This window comes from Bubalus kerabau, chromosome 11 (assembly GCF_029407905.1).
Source record: "Bubalus kerabau isolate K-KA32 ecotype Philippines breed swamp buffalo chromosome 11, PCC_UOA_SB_1v2, whole genome shotgun sequence".
In the NCBI taxonomy this organism is placed as follows: Eukaryota; Metazoa; Chordata; class Mammalia; order Artiodactyla; family Bovidae; genus Bubalus; species Bubalus kerabau.
This window is the reverse complement of record NC_073634.1, coordinates 101,829,797-101,846,195: the sequence shown is the minus strand read 5'-3', so window position 1 is coordinate 101,846,195 and position 16,399 is coordinate 101,829,797. Positions and strand designations below refer to the sequence as shown.

The following is a 16,399-nucleotide window of genomic DNA, read 5'->3' as shown; positions in this document are numbered from 1 at the left end:
GCATGTTAGGCCTCCCTGTCCATCACCAACTCCTGGAGTCCACCCAAACCCATGTCCATTGAGTTGGTGATGCCATCCAACCATCTCCTCCTCTGTCGTCCCCTTCTCCTCCTGCCCTCAATCTTTCCCAGCATCAGGGTCTTTTCAAGTGAGTCAGCTCTTCGCATGAGGTGGCCAAATTACTGGAGTTTCAGGTTCAACATCAGTCCTTCCAATGAACACCCAGGACTGATTTCCTTTAGGATGGACTGGTTGGATCTCCTTACAGTTCAACGGACTCTCAAGAGTCTTCTCCAACACCACAGTTCAAAAGCATCAATTCTTCAGTGCTCAGCTTTCTTTATAATCCAACTCTCACATCCATACATGACTACTGGAAAAGCCTTGACTAGACAAACCTTTGTTGACAAAGTAATGTCTCTGCTTTTTAATATGCTGTCTAGGTTGGTCATAACTTTCCTTCTAAGGAGTAAGCGTCATTTAATTTCATGGCTGCAATCACCATCTGCAGTGATTTTGGAGCCCCCAAAAATAAAGTCAGCCATTGTTTCCACTGTTCTCCTGTCTATTTGCCATGAAGTGATGGGACCAGATGCCATGATCTTCGTTTTCTGAATGTTGAGCCTTAAGGCAACTTTTTCACTCTCCTCTTTCATTTTCATCAAGAGGCTTTTTAGTTCCTCTTCACTTTCTGCCATAAGGGTGGTGTCATCTGCATATCTGAGGTTATGGCTATTTCTTCCAGCAATCTTGATTCCAGCTTGTGCTTCATCCAGCCCAGCGTTTCTTATGATGTACTCTGCATATAAGTTACTTCAGAATAAAAGCCAAAATGACCGCCAAGGACATTTCTGCTCTGGCCCCCAACCTTGGTTCCGTCACGTCCAGGCCTTGGCTCCTCCTTGCTCATTCTGTTCCAGCTACACTGACCCCTTTGGTGTCTTTTAAACCTGCCAGCCCCACTCCTGGCCTCAGTGAAAGTGAAGTGTTACTCGCTCAGTCATGTCCGACTGTTTGCAACCCCATGGACTGTAGCCCACCAGGCTCCTCTGTCCATGGAGTTCTCCAGGCCAGAATACTGGAGTGGGTAGCCATTCCTTTCTGCAGGGGATCTTCCCAACCCAGGGATCGAACCCAGGTCTCCTGCATTGCAGACAGATTCTTTACCATCTGAGCCACCTGGGAAGCCCACTCCTGCCTCAGGACCTTTGCAGATGCTCCCCCTTGGCCTAGAATGGTCTTCCTCCCTATATCCCCATAGCTTGTCCCCTTTCTTCACGTCTTTGTTCTTCATGTCTCGATCATACTTGGTATTTCCTAATTTTGTTCTGTAGAACTCAACCACCCTCCAATATTTACTTCTCTGTTTGTGTCTGTCCCCCTCACTAGAATGTCAACTCTACAAGGTCAGTGATTTTTTTGGGAGCTTTGTATTCACCACTGTATCCCTAGAACCTAAACGTGACCCACAGAGGGTCCTCCATAAATGTTCACTTTAGGGAATTCCCTGGTGGTCCAGTGATTAGGATGCCGAGCTTTCACTGCTGAGGGCTCGGGTTCAATTCCTGGCTGGGGAACTAAGATCCCACAAGCTGGGCAGCCGGAAAAAAAAAAAAAAAAAAAGTTCATGTTAATGAATGAAAGGGATGCCTGAAGCTGCAAAGGAGAAGCAACTTAGTCAAGGTCATAGCCATCCAGAATCAATGGCTTCTGGTCTTGGAATGAACAAAGCATCGATTCCACAGCTCTGGCCCTAAGTCCTTCACAGAGCCATGCCAGGCTCTGGGGCTAAAACCAGGCCAGCGGGCTCTCATCCCTGGGACTGACAGGGAAAGCCCAGCCCCCAGAGGACGCCTGACTGACTCTGCCAGGAGGGCTTACACAAACCAAGCCAAGGCGGGGTATGGGGGCAGGGGCTCCTCTGAAGAAGGACACCTGAAGAATGCAGTGCCGGAGGGAGGTCTGCACTCGTGGAGGCCGCGGCCAAGGCAAGGAGCCACTCCCCATCCCTTCTGGCTGCCTGCGTGCAGGCACCAGAGACCCTACAGGGTCTCCACTCCTGGGCCCTACAGGGGTGGGCAGGGAGGAAGGCCAGCAGTTTCCAAGCGGGAGAGCGCAAGCTGAAGCTGCTGTGGGTAACCCAGAGGACAATGGGCTGATTCCAGATGCCCCAGGCTCCCTTCCATGGGTTTCCCAGGTGGCGCTAGTGGTCAAGAAGCTACCTGCCAACGCAGGAGACACAGGAGACCCAGGTTCGATTCCAGGGTAGGGAAGATACCCTGGAGAAGGGCACGGCACCCCACTCCAGTATTCTTGCCTGGAGAATCCCATGGACAGAGGAGCTTGGCGAGCTATACAAATCCACAGGGTTGCAAAGCGTCTGACACAACTGAAGCTACTTAGCACTCAAGCATGATATGCGCCCTTCCCATTGTTGGCACCAAACCAGCAGAGGGCGCCCTGGCACCACAAGGTCCGGGTTCCTCCACCTGCCGCCCTCTGGTGGCCACACTGGTCAGGGCGGGAAGGGAGCCCTGGACCTCCCCTGCCACTTCCAGGAGAGGGCTTCCAACTAAACAGGGCAATGTCCAAAGGCAGGGAGCGGGGCCCCGGCGGCCCTGGGTCTGGCCTGGGCCCACCCTGGCCAGCAAGGCGAGCCCAGCGATGACCACGCCAGCCGCAGTGGGTATGTACTCACTGTGGGCTGGGCTCCAGTTCCGGCTCCTTCTTACCCACCCAGCCCAAGAGGTACTTCTGCTCCCACTGCCCCATTACCAATAAGCAGGCTAAGGAGGTGATGCCAAATCACCTGATTCCTCTCTGAGGCTGCCCTCTCCTCTCTGTCTCTCCACCTGCTCATCCACAGATAGGGAACGCCTCCCCCGTCCCAGCCCTTTTAGGACACGCAAAGAGGCTCAGCCAGGAGTTAAAAAGTATAAAGTGCAACACCAGCCAGCTTTTATTGAGGGCCAACTGTGTGCTAGGGCCTCCTCCCATCTCCCTGCACTTCCCACTGGCCAGGCAAGAGGGTGGCAGGTGAGACCCAGCTGATAAGCTGGGTAGGGAGCTGACGGCGAGGTAGAAGGGGGCAGAGGGGTCACCGCAGCTGGGTCCTCATCGGGGGCACACCTCCTGGGTCTGCCCAGCTTGACGCTGAAGGCTGGGGGGGGTGGGGCCTCCCTTCCTCCCTCCACCCGAGGCCCTGAATCAGATTGGCAAGGAAGAGGGCCTATGAGCCCTGCCCTTGTGGTACGTGGCATTGGCGGAAGGGGACCCATCTCAGTGGTTTCTCCTGATGGAAGACAGGTCCAAAGGGCAGAGAGGCCATGCCCAAGGGGGCAGCCAGGTCTCTACTGGGTCTGTGGTTCCTGGGAGCGGCTCTTGCTGTGCCCCCTGGACAGCTGTGGTCTGCTCCCGAGCGTGCCTCTGGAGTCACCATCTAGCCCTGGTGGGACAGGAGAGGAAAGAGGAGTAGAAAAAATATTAGAGTTGAATAGAGAGAGACGGAGAGAGATGCAGACAGAGATAGTCAGAGACAGAGAGATGGAGATGGGCTTAGAGAGAGAGAGAGCAGGTAGAGAAAGGCAGACACAAAGAAACAAACAGAGGCAAAGCCACAGAAAGAAAGAGAGGAGAGGAGAACGCTGAGAAGGGGAATTGAGACCCAAAGAGAGTCAGCCATAGATGCGGAGAGAAGACCGAGGCCCCGCCCTCACCTAGAGCTCATCCCGGGGGTGGGGATGGAGGCTGTGCCCGCTGCTGCCTGCCAGGTCCAGGCGAGGGCCGCGCAGGGTCTTGTAGGAGCCGGTCCAGCTGATGAGGCGGCCACTGTCATCGTCCCAGGGCGAGGATGTCTCGGTGTCGCTGAGCCACTCGGAGTCCCCCGCATAGTGGGTGGGGGCTGCGAGCAGGGGCCGGGCTGAGAAGGCCCGCAGGTCCCGTGGCCAGAAGTGTGCCTTGTACTGCTCACTGGGAAGGGGGAGGGGGGCTCAGGGGGGCTGGGGTGAACTGTCCCACCCCAGACCCATGCCAGCCTGGAGCCGGGCACCTCACCCCCCAAAGCACCTGACTGCCTTTCCTATCTAATCCTGAGGTGGCATTTCTCTTATCCCCATTTTCCGGATGGGGAAACTGAGGTGCAGAATAGAAAAATCGCTTGCCTGGAAACCACAGGGCATCACAGGATTCACATAGAGGTGGGGCCGATGCCAAGGCTAAGCTGGGCTCTTCCTTGGTGACCAGAAGTGGCCCAGCCCTGCCAGCCTCAGTCTCCCCAGCTGCCCAGTGAGGGGACTTACTACCTGCTGAGGTGGGCTCTGAGGGCAGGCTGACCCTGCCCTGTGGCTCACTTGGGGTGCTGGTCAAACATGATGGGCAGGAACTCATCCACAGGCAGCATTCGGCGCAGCGGCTGGGAGGCCAGCAGCTTGCTGGCGCCCGCCAGGCTCAGGACGTACGCCAGTGTCCAGTAGGAGTAGCCGGCCACCACCAGGTGCGGCAGCCCCTCCACAACTGCCTCCTCCTCGGGGTTCACCTGCTTCCGGCCGAGGTAGCTGTAGTGACACCAGGGGTCCCAGGAGTCACTGTTGATGTCCCAGGGCCCTCCCTGTCCCCAACTCCATCTACAGAGCCAAGCCCGGGGCGGGGCGAGGGCTGGCCAGGGCTTCCTGCAGGAAAAGGCAGACCCCGGGAGGCCCACCCTTCTCCCTGGCCCTTGGGGCCCCGGGCTGCCTACATCAAGTCCCAGGGAAGTTTCTCCGCCTCCACCTCCTCCATCAGCTGCTCCAGCCGCCCCTTGAAATTGCTCTCAAAGCGTACGTCGTCCTCAAATACCACGACCTGGGCCAGGCCCCGGGTGACGACCTGAGGCACAAGGTGGGGGTGGGAGCGTGGCTCTTTAGACCTGGGCTGTCGTCCTCTCCCACCTGGCTGACGCTGACAGACACTCCTGGCTTCAGTTACAGGCCAATTGCTCAGCCCTGGCTATGTCGCTCAGCTGCTCCAAAGCCTGCTGGGGCTTCCCACGGCCTGGGAATTGAAACCCCAACACCTGGCTCTAGTATTCAAGGGCCTCCAGGCTCCCAGTCTTGCCCTCCAAGCAGATCAGGAGAGAAATCAGAACACTTGCTGCAGTCCTGAGCACGACCTCATCTCAGGGCTTGTCTCCAGGGACCCTCGGGAGGCAGGAGGGAGACGGAGACACCGGGAAGTGACCCCATGATAGTCCAAGGACACCCAGCCCGGACGTGGCTGATCCCAGCTCTGAGCCCGCATCTGCTGCATTACAGAGCCGGGCTCCTCACTTCCGCCTCCTGAGCCTCACTTCCACCACCTCAAGGAAGTGAGGCTGGGCTGGGGTTGGGGAGAGAGCCTAGCCCCCCCAGCACCCTGAGAAAAAAATGCTTTCTGTAACTTTTGGAGGTATGAGAAGAGCATGAAATCAGCTCAATAAATGATGACCCTTCAATCCATTCAGAGGCAGCATTCAGTTCAGAAAAATAGAAATAGCAGCTCACACACAACGTATTTCGGCAACAGTAGAAAATGAAAACAAGGAAGGTGTCTGTGCTTCACTTTCTGGAGGGGGTGCCCCTCGGAGGCCCCATCCCTGGTCCTCTCAGGCCAAGTCCGAGCAGTGCCCTCTCCTGGGCACTCACACCCCAGCCTCAGGCCGAGGCTGCCTGGCCAAGGGGTCTGGGCCTGCACCGCCTTCTTCTGCTGAGAAGGCTCCTCTCCCTGCCCGTCAACAGTGAGGCCCAAGCCGACCCCACCGGAGGCCAGGCCTGTCCACACCCTCGCACAGCCGGTACCTCCCCGGACCAGGGCAAACAGTTCTTTCTCCATTTGTCTGTACCTCCCTCTGCCCCAGGAGGGCGTGGCTGCATTCTTCGTGTTCACCTCTGTGTTCCTGGAGCAGAGGCCGTCCCAGCACACAGCCGGCGCTCAGTGCATACCGCGGGCTCAGCACGGTAAGGCTCGCGCCCACAGGAGGCTGACAGCTGCCGCCCGGGTCTTCATGAGTGTGCTCCGTCACCCACCAGTCACATGAGTGCTGGCATGGAGCCGTGAGTGGGAGGGGGTGCCCTGCTTTCCCCAAGGGTGTAGGCCGAGGGGGCAGGGTCCTCACCTCCTCCCAGATGGAGTAGTGGCTGAGGAAGCAGCCCACCTCGCCCTTGGTCAGCGTGCGGCCCGAGTAGGGGTCCTGGTAGCCGGGAAGCAGGTCCACGCCGAGGGTCCTCATGACACTGCTGTTGAGCATCCTGAGGGAGACAGTGTCACGGGGTCAGGGGTGCTCACCAGAGACCCACCCCTGGGGGTGCCTGTACTGGGCAAGTTGGGGACCGTCACACTGGAGTCTGGTTTGAAGGAGGTGGAGGTGGTGTTGGCTTAGTTGCTAAGTTATGTCCCACTCTTGGTGACCCCCTGGACTGTAGCTTGCCAGGCTCCTCTGCCCATGGGATTTCCCAGGCAAGAATATGGAGTGGGTTGCCACTTCCTTCTCCAGGGGATCTTCCTGACCCAGGGATCAAACTCAAGACTCCTGTATTGCAAGTGGTCTCCTGTATTGCAGGCGGATTCTTTATTGCTGAACTACCAGGGATTCCCAGTTGGGAGGGAGGAGGCCTGATTACTGCCTCATGCGGTCTGAAATCATCATGACTGGACCAGGGGGCTGGAGCTGCCTCAGGCGGGGTGGGTCATCCTAAGGGGAGCCAGGCAGTCTGAGGAGGAGACACCCAGGATGAAGGGCAGACACTTCTCAGGCAAGGGCCCAAGCAAAGGCTGGACATTCTGCGGTCCAGCAGACGAGCACATGTAGCCAGCAGCAGTGGACATGGGGGACTGTGAGCGGCCTGCTCCCGCACCCCACCCTTCAGGGATCTAGGTTCAGGAGGGAAAGGAAGAGACCTGATAATCAGAATGAAGACCCCATTAAACTTTGGGATACTTACTGTGTGTCAGGGCCTGGAGAAATCTTCACTAAACCCTTATAAACCCCTAAGAGGAAGGCAGCTCCTCGCCATTTCCGCAGCAGGGCTGAGAGATGGGAGGACTTGCCGGAGGCCACACAGCTGGTGACCAGGCCCAGGAGCTCCAGACCCCAAGCCTTAACCACTGCACCCTCCTCCCTCAGGTAGGCTGAGGAAAGGCCCCTGTCCTGTTCTGTCTGCCCTGGGCTCCCCGAGACACAATGACTCAGGCTCTCTTTGAATACTCCTTGGAACAGGAAAATCAACCCATCGTCTGCTTTTCCCACCCCCAGGGAGCCCAGACGGGCCACCCTGGGCCCCCTGCACTGCACAGGGCCCTGTCCCCGTCCCGGAAGCCTCACCGGCCATCCACGGCGTCCACCACCCGCCCAGAGATCTCCATCTCCCAGAGTGAAGTCAGCATGCGCTCTCGGCGGTCGGGCCGGCGGGCCAGGCTGATGACAAACACCTGGAGGAGGCAGGGGGGCAGGGGGGAGGCTGCGGGTGGAGGGGAGAGCCCGCCTCCTGACCCCAGTCCTGCAGGCCGGGAGGACTCACCTCATCAAACCCCATCTTGCTGGGCCTCTTTGGGGGCCGGGACACATGAGCCGAGGCCCGCATGGGGGGCCCATCCACTGCAGAGGAAAGCCCGCTGTCACGAGTCCCCACCGGCTAGAGTCAGTGGCACCCTGGAGTCCCAGGCCCTCCTCATTCCCGCCCCTTGGCAGGACGCCCAGCAGATCACAGACTCCACCTGCCTCTGCTGTTCAGAGGGGCAGACTGAAGCTCAGCGGGGAAAGTGACTTGCCCAGAGTCAGGGAATGATTTGAAGGGGAAGTTGTGACTCCAGCCCTGCCCCCTGCCCAGCCAGGTCCGGGGCCAAGGAGAAGGGGCCCGTGGGAGGAGCGGGGAGTGATGGGGAGGAGGGACAACACTGGCTGGCGGCCTCACCCAGCGCTTCCAGGATCAGGTGGATGAAGTTGACTCTCTCATCCTCCAGCCCCTGGTGGGATTTCACAGGCACGTTCAGGTACCCATAACGCTGCTCATTGCACACGTGGACTGAGACCCCTGCGGAGAGAGGCTGAGTGAGTGTGGGCTGCAGGGCAGGGCTCTCGGAACCCAGACGGGAGGTGTGGGCCCCAGTCCTACCGGTACCCACCACAGGAGTCCTCTCTGGGAGCCTGCGTCCCCATCTGTGGGGTTGGAGGGAGATAGGGCTTGGCTCAAACAACATCTCAGGGACCTTTCTGCCGGGATGGTATATGTTCATCCAACAGATGCCTCCAGGGCACCAGCTGGGGGCAGGGGCGATGGTGGTGAGCAAGACAGACCGTCCCTGCCCTCAGAGGATTAAAGTGAGGAAGAAGCAGGCAAACTCCCATCTGGCTGTGGCCACCCGATGCCATGGGGCCTTGCTCCACCCTCTAAATCTCACCCGCCTCTGCCCATCCCGCTCACCCAATCCAGCACCATCACCTCTGGCCCAGATCCCTACACTTAACCCCTCCCCCTCTCCGGCCCCTGCCACGCTGTCCTTCACCTGGCGACCAGAGTGGCCTTTTTTTTTTTTTTAATTCCTTCAGTGTTTGTAATCTTTATTATAATCATTTATTTAGCCTTTGTGTTCTACAGACTGTGAATACTCCAGGGCAGGTCAGTCGGTCAGTCAGTCAGTTCAGTTCAGTCGCTCAGTCGTGTCCAACTCTTTGCAACCCCGTGAACTGCAGCACGCCAGGCCTCCCTGTCCATCCCGGAGCTTGCTCATAACACGGTGTCTGTTGAAAAGTCCACTCCAGGCCCAGCACTGAGTACACAGCCCAGCAGAGTGCAGGGGCTGGAAGCACGAATGATGGAGACAAAACCCCCGTTCACGGGACTTCCTTGGTTGTCCAGTGGTTGGGAATCCACCCTCCGGTGCAGGGGATGCAGGTTTGATCCCTGGTTGGGGAACTAGATCCCAAATGCCGTGGGGCAACTGAGCCCATACGCTGCAACAAAAGATCCTGCAAGCCAAAACTAAGACCCAATGCAGCCAAAAAATAAATAAACATATGGTGCTAAAAAAAAAAAAAATTGCATATCTGCATATAAATAAAAAACTTTACAAAATCATTCACTAAAATCCTTTGAACCACTGACCAGTAAACAGCGGCTGACACTCAAGTAGAGGTGAACAAAGTTGCTCAGTCGTGTCCGACTCTTTGCCACCCCAAGAGCTACACAGTCCATGGAATTCTGGAGTGAGCAGCCTTTCCCTTCTCCAGGGGATCTTCCCAACCCAGGGCTCAAACCCAGGTCTCCCACATTGCAGGCAGATTCTTTACCAGCTGAGCCCCAAGTAGAGGCAGGAATGAAAAAATAAGGAAACAGGGAGTTCCCTGGCGGCCTAGTGGTGAAGGTTCTGTGCTTTCACTGTCGTGGCCTGGGTTCAGTCCCTGGTTGAGGAAGTGAGATCTCAAGAGCCATCCAGTGTGGCAAGAAAAAGGAAAAAAAAAGAAAATATCTGTGCTGCTTCTCATTTTTCATCCATGTATTTGTTTCACCTTCACTCACGTTTTGCACTTGATAAGATCTTTTTTCTTCCTGCACGTTTGCACTGTAGACGTCACCTCTTGGTGCACAAAATGATGATGACGACACCCTTCTCCCTGGCCAGTCCTCACACGCTGCTTGCCCAGGTGCAGCATTTCCTGACTGAATCGTCACTTCTGATTTACCTTGACCATGAGCAAAGTTCCCCACCCACTGGACAGCCTTCATTCTCTCGCCACCCATGAGTGCACACTGTGAGCCACATTCTCTGCCGCCTTCTCCAGGTTCTTATGTCAACAGCAGCATCTCTGTCTTGCTCTCAACTTCAGTTCTTCCCAGGACTGCGGTTTATCCGATCCAAACCCAAACATCCAAACATTTCTTTTCTTTTTGTTTTTTGGCCATGCTGCATGGCTTGCGGGATCTTAATTCCCTGACCAGAGCCTGAACCTGTGCCCTCGACAGTGAAAGCATAGAGTCCTAACCACTGGACCACCAGGGAATTCCCCAAACCCAAACACTTCCTTGTAACTTTCATCTTAAAAATAACTACCCACAGCAGAATGATTTTTTTTCAGTGTTCAAGTCCAATTGGATGATTCTCTGATGGCTGCCTGACACTCACAGGCTGATGGCCAGATGCTTGCCCATCAAGTCCCCACAAGCTGGCCCCTGCCCACCTTTCCTGCCTCAGCCTGCACTATGCCCCCTCTTTGTGCTCTAGCTGCCTGCCTTTTTATGTCCCCGGCCACCACAGGGCCTTTGCATCTGCTGGTCCCGTTGCTTGAAATGCTCTGTCTTGCTCTGTTTGCCTTGTTAATGCCCGCCCAGACTTTAGATCTCAGTCCCAGTGATTACATCCTCCAGGAAGCCTTCCTTGGAGACCAAGTCAACTCCAGTCTAAGCTCCCAGAATGCCTATAATCAAGAAGCTCTTCTTCCTGTCATTGTGATTGACACTGATTTGTGTGATCCTTTGGTTGACTGGACTGGAGGATCCAGGAAGTCCAGGACCACCTGATTTTATCACCACTGTCTCCCTGATGCCTGGCACCTGGTGCATGCGTGTTAAGTTGCTCAGTCGTGTCTGACTCTTTACACCCCTATGGACTTTAGCCCGCCAGGCTCTTCTGTCCTTGGGATTCTCCAGGCAAGAATATTGGAATGGGTGGCCATGCCCTCCTCCAGGGGATCTTCCCGACTCAGGGATCGAATCTGTGTCTCTTCCGTCTCCTGCATTGGCAGGTGGGTTCTTTACCACTAGTGCCACCTGGGAAGCCCTTGGCACTGGTTGCTGCTGCTGCTAAGTTGCTTCAGTCGTGTCCGACTCTGTGCGACCCCATAGACGGCAGCCCACCAGGCTCCCCCGTCCCTGGGATTCTCCAGGCAAGAACACTGGAGTGGGTTGCCATTTCCCTCTCCAATGCATGAAAGTGAAAAGTGAAAGTGAAGTCGTTCAGTCCTGTCCGACCCTCAGCGATCCCATGGACTGCAGCCTTCTAGGCTCCTCCATCCATGGGATTTTCCAGGCAAGAGTACTGGAGTGGGGTGCCATTGCCTTCTCCTGGCACTGGTAGGTGTCCCATAAATATTTGCCTAATGAAGGAATACATGCAAGTGCCATGGTGGCACAGCAAGAAGGACATCTAACCTACTGGGGCAGTGGGCCCGAGAAAGCCTATGACCCGAAGGACAATTAGGAATTAGCAAGATAAACTGTGGAGTGGGGAAGGGCATGCAGAGCAGAGGGAACAGCATGTGCAAAGGCCCAGAGACCTTGAAAAAAGGCTCAACAAAAGTTGACCTTACCAGCAGCCTGACAGGCGTAGGCAAAGACGATGATGTCGTCGAAGGGCCAGGTATAGTTGGGGTGAGGTGGGTAGAAGGCCAGGTGGGCCGTCCCCTCAGCCCGCAGGGATACCAGGAAGGTGGAGTGGACCATGGGGACGCGAAAGCAGCCCCGGCGCTGGCGGTTCTTGGTAGGAAAGTAGTCGGCGGTGCGGCGGTAGTAGCCCTGGGGAAGGGGTGGCCCCGGGCTGTGAGAGGGCACTCCTCCATCCCCAGCACACTGCTCCCCAGCTGGGGCTTGCTACCCTCCATGTCCCTCCTCCCAGACCTCAAGCCTCCCGAGGCCCATGTCCCTGGCCATACCTGGGGGGTGATTCCACACCAGAAATTGGAGTAGTAGGTCTGAGAGTCCAGCATCGGGGCCACAACGGGCAGCCCCTGCTCGATCAGAAGCCGCAGCGTCTGGTTGTTGGTCAGAATGTTGTCTGTGTCTGCAAACTGTGGGGAGGCGGATGTCAAGGCCCCATTCTTGTCTGGGCAGCAGCATCCCAAGGATTCACTGAGTGGGATCCCTCCAGATATTCAGGGACCCAGGATAACTCCCACAATCCAATGGGGTTCCCTCAGAGAGATCTAACCTATAAACCAGGAGATCTGTTTCTGGACCAAGGATCTAGTCTGGAGCACTGGCTCAGGGACCGGGTCCAGAGATTTTATGCCTGAGTTGCTGATCTAAGAACTTTATCTGAAGCCTTAGGAAGGAAATTCAAAGACCTACTCAGATCTCCTCTGAACAGGGGAAGCCTGGCGTGCTGCAGTCCATGGGGTCGCAAAGAATCAGACATGACTTAGCCTTAGCAGATTGAACAACAACAACCCTGATCTTTGGTCCAGGGAACTAGGCTCAGATAATACTCTGGGCTCTACACTCTGAGACTGAGTTATACTCTATACTCTGGGATTGAGTCTCAGTGTACACCTTGAGCTCTGTCTCAGGGATCCAGGCTTAGTACAGAGTCTGATCTCAAGCAAAGGGATCCCAGTTCAATACTTGATCTGGATTCCGATCCAGGTTGCTAGCTGAAGGGTCCAGGCTACAGATGGTTAAATTCCACCCAGATTTCTGTCAAAGACAGGTGCCACCACCTGTGGGGAGCCCGGTTGTAGGCCAGGCTTTCTTACCAGGATATAGTCTGCCCCCCAGTCCCTGGCAAAGGTCAGGGCTTCTTGTTTCAGCTCCATCAGGAACTGATGCCTTTCTTTGGTCCAGTGCTTAGGGCCCTCTTCATCTGGGTAGGACCTGAGGTGGTAAAGAGATGAGATGTTCCATGGGGTAGGCGCATGTGGTCAGAGCCCTGGCCTGGAGGCTGTGACTCGGAACTGTCCCTTTCCCTCTCTGGGCTGCACCTGTTGCCCATCTTCCCCAGAACCTTTGCCCTCAGGCCACACCTGGGCTCCCCCTCGGGCCTCCAGACCACAGCTGCATAGTCATCGCCCACAGCAGCCAGCCACTCCCGTAGCATCGCTGTAGTGTTGTCCACATTGTGGTCTGTGGCACACCTGGGGACACAGGAGGAAGAAGTGTGGGGGAGGGGTGGCACAGCCACCAAAGGACCAAACCCTGAGGCAGCCTTGACCCTGGGGCACCAACCCCTGCAGGACTGGCCTCTCCTGGAAGCGGAGGAGGTAGGTGTGCTACAGAGGAAGGTGGGCAGCCAGGTCCCAATCATAGGTCTGTGTTCCACTGTGTGACCCCAGGCAGGTCCAGACCCTCTCTGGGCTCACGTTTGCCCTCTGTAACTAAAAGCCATCCTGGCAAGCTCAGGGGCTGAGGTGACAGAACTCAAATGCATTTTTTTTTTTTTTGTACAGGCAACTAGGATTTATTGGTGGGCATGAGTAAGGAGGGGATAGCGCCAAGGCTCTCATGAGTGCAAGACCTGCCATTTGTCCAGAAGGAAGGATGTCTTTGACCCCAGAGCCATCGGGATGAGCTGTTTTTCTGCCACCATGTTTCCAAGTTCACCAGCCTTAAACTTAGTAAATCTCCACTTCTTGGAGATGTGGATCGACTGGCGGCCAGGGAACTTGAACTTGGCCCTACGGAGGGCCTCAGTCACATGTTCCTTGTTCAGAAGCTTGGTATGGATAGGCATTACGACTTGGCCAGTGTGGACCCTGGCCACTGTGTCCTGGGGCTTTTCGCCACACTTACCAGTCTGAAGCCTAGATTTGGGGACAGCATGCCAGTCATGAATGTCCACTGGAAAGGGCTATCTCCAGGGCTCCTTAGGGCAACCTGGATAGGCAACAGGCTGCACACACTCCCCAGGAGGCTGTCTGCAGCCACTCAAATGCATTTTGAAAGATGAGAAGAACCTCAACTTTGAGGAACACACCTGCCATATTCCCTGGTTTTCTTCCTTCCCTGCTGTGTGACCTCAGGTTAGTCCACTCCCCTCTCTGAGTCAGGACTGGACAGAGGAGCTGCTGCTTCCCTCCACCAGGAAGTTGTAATAAGAACCAAACCACGCTCTGAGCATCCCTGAGAAGATCTGATAGGTCTGAGCTCCAAGGTCACCTCGCACAGCCTCTCCGAAGGAGCTCTCATGACAGAGCTGGGCGAGGGGGCCTTAGCCAAGAGCCCAGGTTTTCGGTGATGCTGCCCCTTTAAGCCAAGTCTCCAGAACTGAAGACTAACTACGTGTCAAGTCTTTTGGGGGTGGGAACTGACTAAACTCCTGGACTGGCAATTGTGGGCGGCCTCCCCAGGCCACAGCTCCACCCCCAGCCCAATTCTGGTGAGTTGGGGAGGGTAGTTTGGTCACTTTTCTCAGTTTATCCCCAACCTCAGCTTGGGACTCCTCCCTGTTCTGGCTTCCACAGACTGTGGCCTCTAATTCCAGGGCCCTGTGCGGACACCTAGGGGGAGAGATGGCAGGAAGGGGCTTTGCCCTTGGTCAGCAGGACTCAGCCCCTCTTCTGAGAGAGGCTGGAACCAGCCTGGGGAAGGGGAAGCGGGTGTGACACTACCCCCCCAAAGAGCAGCATGGAGCCCAGGGCTGACAGCACCCCTACGGGCTCCCCAGGAACTCCCAGGCCTGCTGAACTCTGCCACATAGGGCCCCAGGGGACGCCAGCTGCTCCTGTTGGCTCCACTCTATCAGGCCAACCCCAGGTCCCAAGGCTTAAGTTTCAGCTCTGGTGGGCTGGAGCAAGAGGGGCTGGGCCCAACTTACACCTAGAGGAGGTCCCGAAGGAGGAGCAGGGGCCAGAATGAGGGATGGGGGTCCCTGTGCCAACCCAAGGCCTCCAAGGTCAGTCTGCAGGGCCAAGGGGACAAGGGGACCCGCCAGGGGGCTCGGGTTGCTGGAGGGCCTGTCTGCGAGGGGAGGGGCCTGTCTGGGTGGTGTCTGGGCAGGGAGCAGATGGGGCCAGCTGGAGCCCAGGCTGTCGGTGGTGGGGTTTGGGGGGGGGGGGGGTAGATGCCGAGTGGGTGCCAACGCCCGGGTCTATCTCACCAGAGGGCCAGCCTGGCCCTGGGGTAGTCCAGCCGCTCCAGCGCGCCCAGGTAGTGAGGCAGTGAGTGCTCGGCATTGCGGGCCAAGATGGCAAGGACCACAGTGGGCAGCGGCGGCTCCGCGACTCCCGCAGCCTCGGGCCGCGGCCCCAGCAGGAGCAGCAGCTGGAGTAGCGGGGCGGCGGGGGCAGCGCGCATGGCGGGCGCTCGGGCGGCGGCGGCGGCGGCCCCCGGGGCTCCCGGCCGCGCCGAGGGGAGTGGGCGGTGCCGCTGGGCCCGGGGCGGGGCCCGGGGCGGGGCCTGAGCCCAGGGCGGGGCCGAGGCGGGCCAGGAGTGGGGTTGGGGGTATGTACTACCCCCTCCCAAGAATGGGCTCCCACTCCCCTCCCCATCCCTATCCATAGATTCTCAGATGTCCTCTTCTCGGCCCGGGGCATCGCAGGACCAGGGCCCGGACACCCGCCCCAGAGGCGATCCGGGAGCAGCCTCTTCCCAGCTGGAGAGTCGTGGGGCGACGGCTTCCGAGCCCTCCATGGCGTCTCAGAATACTCGACTATGACTCCCCTCTGGGGCGTGCAATCCCCGGAATCCGGCTTCACGGATTCCTTCAACGCCCCTGAATCCGTACTGCCTGGCCATCCGTCCGACCCTCGGTCCTGAGCTGCGTGCGGACCCGGCGACACCGCCACGGCCCTTTCCTGGGTTCTCGGGCTCCCGGCCCCTCCGCCGCCCCGCCCCCGGGCGCCCTCTAGCGGGCCGAGACAGAACTTCGCAGAGCCAGACCCGCGAAGGGGTGAGGGGAGGTGGGGTGGTCCCCCTGACCTGGGCGCGCCATCCCGCCGCGGTCCGAGCCTGGCGTCTCCCGCTGGTCATCGTCCTCGCCTCCGTCACCAGCACCAGCACCAGCACCGCTCCGGGCCTTTAGGAGAGCAAAGCCTGCTCTTAGACTGAGTGTAGAACAGGGGACACCACACGGCCCCCTCACGGTGTCCCAGACCCCCCCTCCAAAGCAGGGTGACTCCGGTGTCTGGTCAGAGTCGGGGTCCTGAGGCCCCTGCTGAGTCTCCCGCCTCTCTTAGGGAAAAGGAGGGCCCTGGAGGCACCAGTGGTGGGGTCTAGCTCCTTTGCCACCGACCTCAGGCAGGTAGGTCACTTTTCTCCTGAGCCTCAGGGCCTCCTGGGTAGAATTGGGCTGTAACAGCGCCCATCTAGCAAGGATTCCTTGAGTGCGTGAATGCACTTTAATTCTATGCATGGAGCCTGGCAGGGGAGAAGAATTCCTGGGGCTGGAAGACAGGCTCTCCTTCCATTCAGCCCCTCACCCAGGTGGCCCCACGATGGAAGGCCTGAGGTCCCTTCCCCAAAACATCATGGGCAAATGAGTCCCTCCCCTTGCATGGTTGTTTCTTTCTATCCCCCACCCCCAACTTGAGTGACTTGGAGGTGGCTTAGAAGTGAAGTAAAGTGGAAGTTGCTCAGTCGTGTCCGACTCTGCGACCCCATGGACTATACAGTCCATGGAATTCTGCAGGCCAGAATACTGGAGGATGGAGGAGCCTGGTAGGCTGCAATCCATGGGATCGCTA

The 16,399-nt window shown here is 57.4% G+C and overlaps 1 protein-coding gene, 1 long non-coding RNA gene and 1 pseudogene across 3 annotated transcripts; 1 reads left to right on the top strand and 2 right to left on the bottom strand.

The window, feature by feature from the left end:
- Positions 1-3,250: 3,250 nt before the first annotated feature.
- Positions 3,251-15,055, bottom strand: CERCAM (cerebral endothelial cell adhesion molecule). 2 transcript variants are annotated; one of them, XM_055541292.1, is made up of 13 exons: positions 14,815-15,055; positions 12,743-12,853; positions 12,476-12,593; positions 11,657-11,791; positions 11,315-11,519; positions 7,923-8,042; positions 7,530-7,606; positions 7,334-7,440; positions 6,128-6,260; positions 4,736-4,863; positions 4,350-4,553; positions 3,717-3,969; positions 3,251-3,445 (listed from the first exon to the last, which is right to left on the bottom strand). In XM_055541292.1, the coding sequence occupies exons 1-12, from the start codon at positions 15,009-15,011 to the stop codon at positions 3,717-3,719; spliced, it is 1,788 nt and encodes a 595-aa protein (XP_055397267.1). In that variant the 5' UTR covers positions 15,012-15,055; the 3' UTR covers positions 3,251-3,445. The 2 variants fall into 2 exon arrangements, with proteins under 2 accessions (XP_055397267.1, XP_055397268.1); XM_055541293.1 differs by lacking the exon at positions 12,743-12,853.
- On the top strand, positions 5,870-7,398 carry LOC129623607 (uncharacterized). Its single transcript, XR_008700602.1, has 3 exons — positions 5,870-5,969; positions 6,964-7,135; positions 7,265-7,398. It is a non-coding gene; the product is annotated as an uncharacterized LOC129623607 (long non-coding RNA).
- LOC129623914 (uncharacterized) lies at positions 13,565-13,659 on the bottom strand (annotated as a pseudogene).
- Positions 15,056-16,399: the final 1,344 nt, after the last annotated feature.

What these genes read in the sequence shown, in the direction of transcription:
- CERCAM (XM_055541292.1), bottom strand. Translation starts at nt 15,011, where the DNA reads ATGCGCGCTGCCCCCGCCGCCCCGCTACTCCAGCTGCTGCTCCTGCTG. An exon ending in GTGGACGCCGTGGATGGCCG is followed by an intron (nt 6,261 to 7,333) that starts GTGAGGCTTCCG and finishes TGTCTCCCTCAG; the next exon opens with GATGCTCAACAGCAGTGTCA. An exon ending in AAACTTCCCTGGGACTTGAT is followed by an intron (nt 4,554 to 4,735) that starts GTAGGCAGCCCG and finishes GTGTCACTACAG; the next exon opens with CTACCTCGGCCGGAAGCAGG.